Source organism: Moschus berezovskii, chromosome 21, assembly GCF_049115385.1.
Source record: "Moschus berezovskii isolate FMDL1 chromosome 21, NW_MosBer_1.0, whole genome shotgun sequence".
Classification (NCBI taxonomy): domain Eukaryota; kingdom Metazoa; phylum Chordata; class Mammalia; order Artiodactyla; family Moschidae; genus Moschus; species Moschus berezovskii.
Window position 1 is genome coordinate 39,702,508 of NC_142480.1, and position 14,523 is coordinate 39,717,030.

The 14,523-nt window shown below is 51.4% G+C and overlaps 1 protein-coding gene across 1 annotated transcript in view; it reads right to left on the bottom strand.

Moving 5' to 3' along the window:
• The window catches only part of ADAMTS7 (ADAM metallopeptidase with thrombospondin type 1 motif 7), a 60,984-nt gene that overhangs the window by 35,590 nt on the left and 10,871 nt on the right, over window positions 1-14,523 (bottom strand). The window contains exons 3-8 of the mRNA XM_055418001.2: window positions 13,337-13,502; window positions 12,017-12,213; window positions 6,860-6,943; window positions 6,395-6,519; window positions 4,930-5,079; window positions 3,661-3,804 (exon numbers count right to left, since the gene is read on the bottom strand). Coding sequence (XP_055273976.2) covers window positions 3,661-3,804; window positions 4,930-5,079; window positions 6,395-6,519; window positions 6,860-6,943; window positions 12,017-12,213; window positions 13,337-13,502 — 866 coding nt within the window. The remainder of the gene's footprint in view (window positions 1-3,660; window positions 3,805-4,929; window positions 5,080-6,394; window positions 6,520-6,859; window positions 6,944-12,016; window positions 12,214-13,336; window positions 13,503-14,523) is intronic.

Consider the following 14,523-nt stretch of genomic DNA (forward strand, 5'->3'; position numbering starts at 1 on the left):
CAGCCCAGAAATAAACCCACACACTTGTGGTCAATTAATCTTCAATAAAGGAATCAAGAATATATAATAGAAAAGACAGTCACTTCAGTAAGTGGTACTGGGAAAACTGGACAGCTACATGTAAAAGAATGAAATCAGAACATCTGTCTCATACCATGTACAAAAAATAAACTCAAAATGGATTAAGGATCTAAATGTAGTACCGGAAACCATAAAACTCGCAGAAGAAAACATAAGCAGAACACCCTTTGACATAAATTGTAGCAATATTTTTTTTGGATCTGTCTCCTAAAGCAAAGTAAATAAAAATAAAAATAAACAAATAAGACCTAATTAAACTTAAAAGCTTTCACACAGAGAAAGAAACAATCAACAAAATGAAAAGACAACCTTTGGAAGGGAGAAAATATTTGTAAGACATGACTGACAAGGAGTTAATATCGAAAATAAATTAACAGTTTATATAACTTAATATCAAAAAAACAACCAGATTAAAAATATGTGCATAAGACCTGAATAGATATTTTTCCAAAGAAGACACATGAAAAGATGTTTCATATCATTAATCATCAGAGAAATTAAAATCAAAACAAGGCATCACCTCACACCTCAGAATGTCTATCAGCAGAGAGAACACAAATAACAAATGTTGGCAAAGATGCAGAGAAAAGAGAACCCTTGTGCACCGTTGGCAGGATTGTAAATTGGTGCACCCACTGTGGAAAACAGTATGGCTCAAAAAGCGAAAAACAGAACTACCATGTGACCCAGCAATTCTACTCTGGGTATACACAGGGGAAAAAAATGAAGACACTAATTTGAAAAGATACATGCACATTGGTGTTCATAGCAGCCCTGTTTATAACAGCCAAGATATGGAAATAAACTAAGTGTCCACGAACAGATGAATGGATAAGAAATAGAGGAAAACAACAGAATAGGAAAAACAAGAGATCTCTTCAGGAAAATTAGAGATACCAAGGGAACATTTCATGCAAAGATGGGCTCAATAAAGGACAGAAATGGTATGGACCTAACAGAAGAAGATATTAAGCAGAGGTGGCAAGAATACACAGAAGGACTGTACAAAAAAGATCTTCATGACCAAGATAATCACGATGGTATGATCACTGACCTAGAGCCAGACATCTTGGAACGTGAAGTCAAGTGGGCTTTAGATAACATCACTATGAACAAAGCTAGTGGAGATGATGGAATTCCAGTTGAGCTATTTCAAATCCTGAAAGATGATGCTGTGAAAGTGCTGCACTCAATATGCCAGCAAATTTGGAAAACTCAGCAGTGGCCACAGGACTGGAAAAGGTCAGTCTTCATTCCAATCCCAAAGAAAGGCAATGCCAAAGAACGCTCAAACTACCGCACAATTGCGCTCATCTCACATGCTAGTAAAGTCATGCTCAACATTCTCCAAGCCAGGCTTCAGCAATACGTGAACTGTGAACTTCCAGATGTTCAAGCTGGTTTTAGAAAAGGCAGAGGCACCAGAGATCAAATTGCCAACATCCGCTGGATCATGGAGAAAGCAAGAGAGTTCCAGAAAAACATCTATTTCTGCTTCATTGACTATGCCAAAGCCTTTGACTGTGTGGATCACAACAAACTGTGGAACATTCTGAAAGAGATGGGAATCCCAGACCACCTGACCTGCCTCTTGAGAAACCTGTATGCAGGTCAGGAAGCAACAGTTTGAACTGTACATGGAACAACAGACTGGTTCCAAATAGGAAAAGGAGTACGTCAAGGTTGTATATTGTCACCCTGCTTATTTAACTTCTATGCAGAGTACATCATGAGGAACGCTGGGCTGGAAGAAGCCCAAGCTGGAATCAAGATTGCTGGGAGAAATATCAATAACCTCAGAAATGCAGATGACACCACCCTTATGGCAGAAAGTGAAGAGGAGCTAAAAACCTCTTGATGAAAGTGAAAGAGAGAGTGAAAAGGTTGGCTTGAAGCTCAACATTCAGAAAACGAAGATCATGGCATCTGGTCCCATCACTTCATGGGAAATAGATGGGGAAACAGTGGAAACAGTGTCAGACTTTATTTTTTGGGCTCCAGAATCACTGCAGATGCTGATTGCAGCCATGAAATTAAAAGACGCTTACTCCTTGGAAGGAAAGTTATGACCAACCTAGACAGCATATTAAAAAGCAGAGACATTACTTTGCCAACAAAGGTCCGTCTAGTCAAGGCTATGGTTTTTCCAGTGGTCACATATGGATGTGAGAGTTGGACTGTGAAGAAGGCTGATCGCCGAAGAATTGATGCTTTTGAACTGTGGTGCTGGAGAAGACTCTTGAGAGTCCCTTGGACTGCAAGGAGATCCAACCAGTCCATTCTAAAGGAGATCAATCCTGGGTGTTTATTGGAAGGACTGATGCTAAAGCTGAAACTCCAATACTTCGGCCACCTCATGCGACAAGTTGACTCACTGGAAAAAGACTGATGCTGGGAGGGATTGGGGGCGGGAGGAGACGGGGACGACAGAAAATGAGATGGCTGGATGGCATCACCAATTCGATGGACATGGGTTTGAGTGAACTCCGGGAGTTGGTGATGGACAGGGAGGCCTAGCGTGCTGTGATTCATGGGGTCGCAATGAGTCGGACACGAATGAGCAACTGAACTGAACTGAACTGAACGGAACACTGCTCAGCCACAAAAGGTATGAAATTTTGCCATTTGCAACAACATGGATGGACTTAAAGATTTTATGCTTAGAGAAATGTCAGACTGAGAAAGACAAATACCGTATGATATCACTCACATATGGAATCTAAAAAATAAAACAAATAATGATTACAACAAAAACAAATCAGATGAGAGAATAAACTAGTGGTTACCAGTGAGAAGAGGGAAGGGAGGAGGGGCAAGTTAGGGTCAGGGGATTAAGAAGTACAAGCTACTATGCATAAAATTCCAAGGATATATTGTGCGTGTGCATGCATGCTAAGGTGCTTTCAGTTGTGTCCAACTCTTTGTGACACTTTGGACTGCAGCCCACCAGGCTCCTCAGTCTATGGGATTCTCCAGGCAAGAATACTGGAGTGGGCTGCCATGCCCTCCAGGATGTATTGTACAGCATGGGAAATACAGCCAACATTTTATAACTATAAATGGAATATAACCTTTAAAAACTGTGAATCACTGTTGTACATCTGAAATTTATATAATATGGCACATCAACTATATCTCAATTAAAAAAAAACTTGCACTAATCATTTAAATGTTTTAATTTATCTTTACTTAAAACGTTAAAAAGTAAAATTTAAAATACCATAGCAAATTAAGAGAACACAATAGAAAGGTAAAGCCATGTATTTAAGCGCCTTCAAGGACACTTCTTTCCCGCTTTTCACTGGCCCCTGCCGGCCACATGGCCAGCTCTGCACCTCCTCCACCTTCCTTTCATGTCCTGCGTTGGCTCCTGTAGCCTCACTTAATATCCAGCAGTGCTCTGAAAACTAACCCACGCTCCTCACATCCTCATGCCTTTACCAATGCCTCCTCTACCAGGAGCACCCCACTCTTCTCCCTGATATATTTTTGTGAACTCCCGCACATCCTTCAGGGTGCTGCCCTGGCAGACCTCGACCTGAGGGGCTCGGACAAGGCCTGAGGCGGGGATGGACTTACTCGAGGAACCTGGTGATGTACTCGCGGCTGCAGCGGGACCAGGTGAGAGGCGCAGCGTCGTACAGGAGCTGTGGAGACATGATGAAAGGCCGTTTCCCAACGGGCTCACAGTCATTGCCGCTTCCGTCATGCTGAATGCCAAAACTGTGTGAGAGCACAGGCCCCAGGGGCGGGTGAGCCGGCGGGAAGCCCGCCGGCCCACTCCCTCCCTCAGGGGTCTGCAAGGTGCTGGGTTCAGGCTCTGCCACCAAACCATCATGTGGCAGGGGGAAAGTCACACCCCACCTCTGAGCCTCTGTTTCCTTAAGGTAAAACGTGGGTATGACAACTGGTATCCCCTGGGCCCTCCAGCAGCTGATCCTGAACTGAACACCAGGGACCACAGAGCAGCCCAGCGCCTGTGCTGAGCTGGCCAACAACGGCAGGCCAGGTGGCACCCAGGGGGCCCACAGTGGCCCCCGCAGCCTCACTGGCACCAAGAACAGTCTAACAGAGTTCCTCCCCACCCCAGGTCCTATCTCAAGGTTGTACAGTGGAGTTAGGGAGTGTGAGCTGCCACGCCACAGGAAAGGTCTTAGGAGACCATCCTAGGAAAGACATGAAAACAATTATGTTCGCTGAACACTTCCTATGTGGCAGGCGAATTCCTATGGTATTTTCAGAAATACCATCTCACTCAGTCCTCAGTGATGAGCCAGCCCCTCCGACCAACAGTGCTCTCTGTGAGCCTGCCCTCGTGGGCTCCCAGACCACCTAAGATGCTGCCATACTCAGAGCTAAACAGTCCAGGCACAGGTGGTGAGGGCAGGGGCTATGCTTAGGCATGACAGCCTTACACGGAGGTGTCCAATAGAGGGAACCTTTCACATCCCTGAATCCAACTCCCTCAACCAACAAGGAGCACACAGAGGCCCAGAGAGGGCAGGGAACTTGCCTAGGGTCACAGAGTAATTAGGAATGGGGTGGGAGGTGGCAGCGACCAAGTCAAAAATGCAAGCACCGAGGGCAACAGGGAGGGACAAAGACCCATGGTGACTTTCTGGCCCATCTCAATCCCACTCAAGACTGAGTCCTCTCCTGTGTAACAGGGAAGCAGCCTGGCTGCGGGGTGGGGACAGGACAAGGACAGGATGGGGCCAGGCTGGGCTCATTCCTCAAGACAAGGCTCCCTTCCCTGGGACTGCGTGGGCCATCAGCCTGGCTGTCTGGTGCCTCCAGGTTGGGAGGTGAGGTGGGGTTCTTCGTGTGGCAGTGGGGGTGGCAGGGTACCTGTGCCCGAGCTCGTGGGCCACCGTGAAGGCCAAGGGCAGGCCCGTGTCCTCGTTGATGTTGCAGCTGCGGTGTGGCTGGCACATGCCCGCCACGTGGGACAGGCCCAGGGTCTCGCAGGGCTGGTTCATGGCCGCACACAGGTCCTTCCTGCACATGCAGAGAGAAGGGGGCCCTCAGACTGACCTGGCCTGGAGCCAGGCCCTCCCAAGCTGAGGGGGCCAGAGACGGACCCCTGCTGACTCTGAGGGAGGGTGGGAGCAAGAAGGATACTTCTCTCGTCGCTCTCAGACCACCTTTGGGAAGCAGTGACCCTTATTCACACAAGACACCTCTCTGGGCCTGGGGAGCAGACCCATGCACAGACAATTTGGGTTACTACCCCTGTGAGAAACTGCTGGAGCTCAGCAAAGGGAAATATTAATAACTCTACCTCCAGTTCAAAAATATTGCCTCTCAACTGATTAGGAGTTGTCAGAAGTTGGGGTCATGTCGGAATGGGGAAGTATGGGAGTAAAATTTTCTGGTTATAAAAGAGCAGCACAAGAGACCCTTCTAATGGAACCGTTCTATATCCAGACTGGGCAATGGATACAGAACTCGTGATAAAATTGCAGAGGACTAAATACACACACAAATAAGTGTATGGAAAACTAGTGAAACCTGAGTATGGTCTGTGGATCCTATCAGTGTCAATTTTCTGGCTGGGATATAACTACAGTTATGACAGATGTTGGGGGCTTTCTTGGTGGCTCAGATGGTAAAGAATTTGCCTGTGATGCAGGAGTGAAAGTGTTAGTCACTCAGTCGTGTCCAGCTCTTTGCGACCCCATGGACTGTAGCCTGCCAGGCTCCTCTCTCCGTGGAATTGTCCAGGCAAGAATACTGGAGTGGGTTGCCATTTCCTTCTCCAGGGGATCATCCCAATCCAGGGACTGAACCTGGGTCTCCCGCACTGCAGGCAGGTTCTTTACCACCTAAGCCACCAGGGGAGAGCCAGGTTCAACCCCTGAGTCAGGAAGGTCCCCTGGAGAAGAGAATGGCTATCCATTCCAGTATTCTTGCCTAGAGAATTCCACGGACAGAGGAGCTTGACAGGCTACAGTCCATAGAGTTGCAAAGAGCTGGACACAACTGAGGGACTAACACTTTCACACCAGATGTTACCACTGTGGGAAACTGGATGAAGTGTAGACGGTACCTCCCTGTATTATTTCTGACAACTGCATGAGAATTCACAACGAACAGCTCACAATGAATATTTACAGTAAAAAGCTCTCCCTAAGTGCTACCAAAATCCTGTCTTGGATCAAAGGTGTGGAAACCCTCCTCCAAATGAGGCTCCTGAGAGCAGGGCCAGGTCTGTCCCCCTCCTGGGGCTTCTCCCCGAGGGTCAGGTGGCACCTCCCTCCCACACAGGCTCTCCCAGCTGCACCCCGGGCCCCTCCTTCACAGCTGCCAGTACCTGGTGAGCAGAATGGCCGTGTCATGATGCAGAGGGTGGGCATCCCCCTTCATGTTGATGCTTTTCTGCCACTTGCAGAAGCTCCTCAGAGTGTTGTCTGCGTGATGAGTGATCTTCAGGTCCTCCTGTGGGCAGAGAGCACAGCCACTGAAGCCTCCCCAAGAGCTCTGAAGGGTCAGGCCAAATTCTCCTCCAGAGGAAGGCAGGGGACAGAGGCCCAGAGGTGGCAGCGGGCAGACCTGTGGGCCCCAGGTCAGTCTCTGGTCTGACCACCCCTCCCACAGGCACCTGCCAGAGGGGACCTAAGAGAGGGTCAGCCAGGGATGGGGGTGACAGATGACACTGCTTGGGCCAAGGAGGCCCCAGCTGTGCTCTTCCACACAAGGCGGCTCGGGTGAGTGGCAGGAGGGCTCTGGCAGGTGATGCCCACCCCAGGGGGCAGTGTAAGGTCACATGACTTCTCACCTCCTCATCTTCCAGCAGGATCAGGCGCACGATGGTGATGTGGATGGGGTTCCCAATGCTGGGGTCATGAAACAGACCGGCCACCTACCCAAGAAATAAGGATCAGGCTGTCACCTCAGATATACGACACAGGCAGCCTCGCTCACCTCCAAACCACCTGGAGGGATACACACCCACATTCACACACAGTACACACATCCCATACATGAAAGTACTCACACCAGAACACACACTTCCCCAGCCCAGCATTGGCAGAACCTGGAGGGGACAAGAAGGCCTCCCAGGCTCTGGGGTCCCAAGCACCTGTTTAGAATCCTATTGCCCAGCTTGCACCTCCAAATGCTGGCTTGCTGGCCCATCTCAGGGCCCTCCTCTGTCCTAGGCTGGGACAGCCCTGCTGCCCCCTCTTGCCCTGGGGAGGCTGGGACCAGGATCCCAGGAGTGAGCCCTCTCATGAGGCAGGAATTGTTCACAGCCTAGGGGAGGGATGGAGGCGGGCAAGGCCCATCTTCCCTGGGGCTCACAGCCATAGGGCCAAGAGGGCAGATGTGCACACCTCTCAGAGGCCCCCAGAGCTAACCCCACTCAGCCCCAAGGCAGAGAAGGCCATCCCCAAAGGTGGACAGTGTGCCAAGGTACAGGGAAATGGCAGGTAAAGCTGTCTGTTCTTTTAAAGATCCCTCAGGACAAGAAGAAGCCAGCCCGTGAGTGGAGACAGGGGTCAAATTCCCAGCAGGCAGAGATGTCAGGACACAGCAGTTTTGCGTTGGCTTCTAGCAATTCCATCAAGAAAAATATATTCAAATAGGAATGGAGAAAACATGTATCATTAAGAGGGCACAAAAACCCCTGATAAGGAGATGAATCATACTTTCAGAGCTCAAGGTCAGGAATGGTGAAGTCAGTGATGTAATAATGTGCCTACCTCACCTCCATGCACATGCTGGGTCCTGGGGGCCCCCCGCACTGCCTTCCTCCCCCACGTCAACCAATTCTGCCCGAAATTCTGTCCTCTAGCCCATCTGCAGCCCAGCCATTTGTCTCTGAACGCAAACCCAATCACATTATGTCTTTGCTTAAAATCAGTGGCTCTTCGCTGTCCACAGGTAAAGACAAATGTCCTAAGCCTGGAGCACAGGCCTGTGTGGCCTGGTCCCCATCCACCTCTATGGCCTCACTCTTCTCCTCAAACCCCTCACTCCCTGGCTCTAACCACTCTGTCTGGCTTTCTCTCAAAATCCCACGATCCTTCCTACACAGGGCCCTAGCAGATGCTATGCCCTCAGCCTAGAACACCTTCCCAAGTTATCTTTTACCCTTTCTCCAGCTCTCGCCTCTCCACCACGCCTTCTGAGAGCTTTTATTCTACCCAACACTCCCAAACCACCACGAACTTGTCTTCTCTAGGACCCCCTCCCTCACACTTCCACATTTATCAGTTTCATTAACATCTCTCTCCCCTTCCAGCCCATAAGCTCCATGGGCTCCCTCTGATCTGTCCAGGTTCCAAGCACATTCTGGACTCAAGAAACAGTTGCTGAATGAATGAATGAAGCTTGTGCGCTTGTTAAGTTTTTCCAATGCATTATCTCATTCAAAAAAAAAAAAAGGTAAAAATGCAGAGTCCCCTGGAGAAAATCAAAAGAAAAAAGTTTTCCTAGACAACATGCAAGTGAGTTTGGCAGCAGACCCCAACAAAGAGGCTCCAAAGGATGAGAAGCCCCTGAGGGTCTGCTAAGACCTGTCCCAGCAACTAGCGCACCTTATGTCCTGAGTTAGGGCTGGGACAGCTTCCTGCTACCACAAAGTTCCGCCACTGTCTAGAACACTTTTCACTGTCCCCCAAGAAGTACGTGGCTCAGAGGTTAAAGCGTCTGCCTCCAATGCGGAAGACCCGGGTTCGATCCCTGGGTCGGGAAGATCCCCTGGAGAAGGAAACGGTAACCCACTCCAGTATTCTTGCCTGGAGAATCCCATGGATGGAGAAGCCTGGTAGGCTACAGTCCACGGGGTCGCAAAGAGTCGGACACGACTGAGCGATGGAACGGAACGGAGGAAGGCAGCGTCATTAATTGTTGACTAAATCAACCAGTGAGTGTCTGTTTATGGCCTGAGGTCAGGGTGGTTATCTCAACTAGATAAACTACACCCAGGAAAGACAAGTCCTATTCTGATGCAGGCTCAGAGAGCAAGCTGGGGTAGGCAGTATTCATGAAAGTAAGATCTGGGGGTTACCAGTGACTACAAGCTCCCAATGAGCTAACAGTATGACAAGAGCCACTTAAAAAGGGCCTTTGACCTCAGAGGACATGAACAGAATTGGGGGTGCAAAAATGGGGGGGAACCCTCTCGTTATGCTCGGAATAGACCTACCTGAGCTCCTGGACTCAGACCTGGGTCTGGCACACTGACAAACTGGTAACCTGTAGGAGGCCCTGGTAAAGAGGGTGAGGCTGTCCTGAAGGTGGCGGTGGGGCTGAAGAGCAGATCTTCAGTAGCCACAACAGCAGCTAACACTGACCGAGCCTAACACGCATGGTCCTCGTGCCGGGAGCGTCACGTGCCTTAGCTTACTTAATCTTCACACCTCTCAGGCAGGCATAAGTATCTCCATCTTACAGAGGAAGCAACTGAGGCTCCAAGAGAGGCTGAATATGGGATCAGAAACCCAGATCTGACTGCATCAGTTTCTGCTCTTACTTCTTAAGTTTGGGAAGTGCTGCCTGCCTCCTGACGGATGGATTCTAAATGTGTACAGCGTTGGAGGCTCTGAGGAGTACTGCAGTAAAGTCTGTTACTTTTTTTTTAAACCCTGTGTTGCCAAACTTTCAAAAGCGCCATCTTTCTTCACAGAACATTTATTAGCATCTCTTGGTACAAGTACTCCCCAGAATATTCTTTGAGAAATGCTACAGGGCAGAGCTTCCCAAGCCTGGGATCTTATTCTTATGCATCCATCACCATGTCCTTGGTACAGAGCTGACACTCAGCACTCACGTCAGCCTTACATGAGCAAACATCTGCTCCAGAGGAAAAAGGGGGTAAGTTCTTCTCATTCCCACCACCCTGTTCCCTCATCCTTCTAGCACACTCTGGCCACCACAGCTACCCAGCTGTCCCTCTCTGGGGCAGGCTAAGAGGCAGAGACGACTGAGCGGGGCTTTGGAAGCAGATAAATCTGAGCTCCGGTCCCAGCCCTGCTACTCACTAACTCTGTGACCTTGAGAAGTTCCTTGGACTCCCTGATCCTTTGTTCTTCCAACTACAAAATGGGGCTGAGGCTTAGATGAGGCAGTGAGTGTGGAACACTGGCCAAGTAGCAGGTATTCGGAAGGCTCAGCCCTAACAGCCAGTCCAGCCCTCCTTGGAGGCTGGCTGCCTGCCACCCATGCCCCTATCATTTCCTGGAGTCTCCCTGTTGGGTATCTAGCACTGTTAGCCTCATAGGTGCCTCCACTCTGTCCAGACCAATGCTGGACTTGCCAGCTCACAAAAATTATGACACTGTCCAGAGTGACTGTTCAGTGTCCAGCATGTGACTATGAAAGCCAGACTCTCTCTCCTCCAGGGTGGGACTCACAAGGTAAATGCCTGTGTCCTGTGGGCCTAGACAGGGAGGTGGGAAGGGGCCCTGCTCTGGGGTCAAATCCTTGACCCCTGGCACACAGGGGATGTCATGGGGGAGGCTGAAGGGCTTGATACCGTCCCACATGGAACACTCAGTAAAAGTAAGGCTGATGAACCCAGCCTTGGTGGCTCCAGCCAAGCTCCTAGGCCTCTTTCAGGCTGAGCCTGAGAGGGGAGGATCTCGGGGCCTGGAAACCTGGTCTTACCCACCTACCCCACCCCACCCCAGCCCAGGAGCAGGGCCCTGCTGTCCAGCAACAATCCCTCTTGAACCCTGGCGGTTAGTGGCTTGTCTCCCTGGGCAGACAAGGCTAAATGAAGGCTTGGCTGGGTCTTAGAGACCTCAGGTGCCAGGCAGAAGGCCACAGCCTTTATTCCATTAGGAGGAAAGAGCCAGCATGGGTGGCCAAGTCGGGCAGGAACTGGCCCAGAGCTGAGCTTGCCAATGCAGACTCGAGCATTAGGGGCATGATGGCCAGACAGAGCCCCTTCCTTTCTCTGACCCTTGGCTTCATGGCTATAAAAGAAGTGGCCAGACCTTAGATGACCCAGAGCACACACACTTCCTTTAGAGTTTTGGGGGTGAAAGGCTGATATGGGGGAGGTCACAACACATGACACTGGCCACACCAGCTGCAGGGCACACACACCTGACCTGCTTTCAGTCACCCAGCCCAGAGGGAAAACAGTGTTGTTCAGTGGGAAGCCTGCTAAGAATGCCAAGGGCAGAGATCTCTTCTCCCAGGGGGTGCAGGAAGCAGCTTGGCTGCCTGAGGCCTCCCGCCTGCACAACCTGGGGCAGCAGCTGGGAGGGACTGGCTGGCACTAAAGGAGTGGGAATCGCCAGCTTCGACCTGCCACAGTGCCCCAGGTAGGACTTGGGAGATCGGAGCTCCGGTCTGGCTCTGTCCTGCCTAGTCTTGTGACCTGGGCAAGTCACTCACCCTCACGGGGTCTAGTTATTTCGACTGTCCTGTGGGATTAAGAGAAGATGCCAACCCTCCTGTACCACCCAAGTACTACTGTCATCCCCAGTTCACAGCTGAGAAAGTTGAGGCTAAGACAGGCAATGTGGCTTGCCCAAGGTCACCAGCTAGTAGACCACAGGACTGTACAGGTCCTTCCAACTCTAATGCCTGCTGATGGCTCAGGCAGGGGCTGCTCTGATTGGGCATTTCCACGTCCCCAGCGACCAGCCCAGGTCCCAGCACAGAGGAGGGAGGGGCTTGTTTCCAGTGGTGTGGATGGGCCAACCAGTCTACAGGCTCCTTCAGGCAGGCACAAGGTCGAGGCTGCTTCATCCCCTCCTCCCCCCACTCTGGTCCTAGCAGCGGGCAGAGGCTGTGGGGCCAGCGGGGTGCCAAGACCTCCAGTGGTGTCTTATATCTGCTCAGGTTCTCTCCCAGCGACTCAGGAGCTGGGAGCCTGTACCCGGCATGGAGCCTGGGGTATACCCCCTGGGGTTCACCAACACCACCTCCTGGCAGCCCTCGCCACCCCCCCACCGCACGCCGCCTGCGGCAGCCTCACCATGTTCATGATGGTCAGCACGTAGCTCTCGACGTTCGGCTGCCCGTGGTACTCCACCATTTTGGCGTCGGCTACCACCAGGGTCTCCACCCACTTCTCTTTGCTGACCGAGCGCCCGTACCGATGCCTCAGCTGCTGCCGCCGCCACTGCTGCCGCTGTTCCCAGCGCTCCCGCTGGGGCTCCAGCTCTGGAAACTCTGTGGGCCCAGAAGGGGTTGGGGGCTCGCTGCCAGGAGGCTGGCCCGGGACACACGTCTCAAGGACCTCTCCTCAGTGGGCTCTCTCTGGGTCAGCGGGAACAGTGCTGGGATCAGAGACAAGGGGCCTGCACTCCCAGTGTGACTCTGCCCCAGACCTGCGCTGTGTGGCCCTGACCCAATCACTTCCCTTGTCTGACCCTGGGGCTGCCTGGCAATAAACAGATAAGCCTAGCAGCCTCACAGGATGACTCTGATGGGGTTATGAACACCGTGAAGCACTGAGCCTGTGAGGCGAGCTTCTGGGTCCATATCTCCCTATGCTGATCCGCCCCTGCTGGGGGTAAGTGCCTCCCAGCACGCACAGACCCCTCAACCTAACCCCCGGCCTGGGGAGGCTGGCCAAGACCCCAACAGGCTGACCCCCCTGGAGACCTGCCCCACTGTCCCAGGCTGCCCCCCTAGATCAGAAGAGGAAGCACATCTATGAAGCTGGGGAAACTGAGGCCAAGAAGCAAGCCTCAGTGAATATCTGTCCCAGGAAATAGAGTTCCTAGCCATGGAGCAGCTTGTGAAGCTGGAACACTCCACAGACCCCAGCAGCCTTTAGCAGGCAGCTCCTTACCTAGACTGGCCCAGCATGGACTGGCCACTCTGCAGAAGAGGTGCTGGGTGCCACACTCTAGGTCCCCAGTAAGAGAGGTCAGTTTTTCTGGAGTGAGACCAGAGTGGGGAAGGGAGGGAGGTTCCCGCCTAGTTGTCCTGCTGAGGTTGCGTATGGCCCAGCCTTGCCTGGACACTTGAGGAAGAATGGCTGCCACAGCTAGAGGTGTCACAGGGAGGGGACAGGGAGAGACTGAGTCATGAGGTGGGGAGGTAGATGAGCTGGTGGTGAGAGGAGTCAGTCCATGGGATGAGCTGGGTGGGGAAGCCCTGACAGGCAGAGGCCTCAGGCCCATCGCACATAGAGGGCACAGGCTATGATGATGTTTCTGTTGGTTTGTCTGTGGCCCTTCAGTCCAAGAGGAGCTGGGCATGGGGGTGTTAACAGAGGTTTCTAGAAAGGCCCCTCCATGGTCCCAGACTCATCCCCTACCCCAGAGTTGGTAGCAGAGAAACACACCTTTCACCCCACAGGTGCCTGGAGCCCTGGAGTCCCCCGACTCTGCCCACTTCTCTGGGGCTTGGCGCTTGTATACCACGTGTGGCTGGGCGTGGCCAGGCCGGGTGGGGACACCATCCAGGGGCTCGATGAAGTAGTCTTCGTTGGAGAGCTGGAACACACCTTTCTGGGAAAGAAGCACCAGGGTCACACGGGGAGGACTGGCACTCGGCTGCCCTCCCCCACCCCCAGAGGCCTGTCCTGCCCAGCAGAGCCCATCACACCAACTGACCCCAGACACACTGTGCTTTCCTCCCTCTAGACCCTGGTGCACTTTGTACACTCTGGCTGGAACGTCCCTCCCTACCGCCTTACAGAAGCCATCAGCCCAGGAAGCTGCTCCATACACCCACCCCACCCCTTAGCCCATAAGAAGTACAAAATAGGTCTGCATCCCCCACATTCCAAAGATAAGCAAGAATTACAATTAAACGCTTAACACCAAGGGGAAAAAAGCTTTGGGTTAGTAATGTACAGCACAGTGACTATAGTTAATAACATCGTTTTGTGTTTTTGAAAGTTGCTAAGTGTTCATTGAACGGACTGATGCTCCAATACTTTGGCCACCTCATGCGAAGAGTTGACTCACTGGAAAAGACTCTGATGCTGGGAGGGATTGGGGGCAGGAGGAGAAGGGAACGACAGAGAATGAGATGGCAGGATGGCATCACCGACTCTGTGGACATGAGTTTGAGTGAACTCCAGGAGTTGGTGATGGACAGGGAGGCCTTGCGTGCTGTGATTCATGGAGTCGCAAAGAGTCGGACACGACTGAGCGACTGAACTGAACTAAGATTAAAAGTTCTCATCACAAGAAGAACAACCATACGTACATAAATTTGTAACTAGACTTATTGTGATCATTTTGCAATGTATTAATAAATAGGTGTCAAATTATCAGAAACTAATATTTTTATAATATCTCAATAAAAAGAAATTTGATTACCAAAAGAAAAAGAAAGAAAGAAAGAAATGGGTTTCCTTCCAAATCTAACAAGATGGCCATGGAGATACCCACTGCCACCAGGACACCCTCTTCCTTGTTCCCAGGATCTTCCAAGAAGGGAAATTGCAAGGGGTGTCTCGGGGATGTTCACTGGCATTCAGAGGCCAGAGGAAGGAGGGGCCTTGGGAAGTATCTTTGAGCA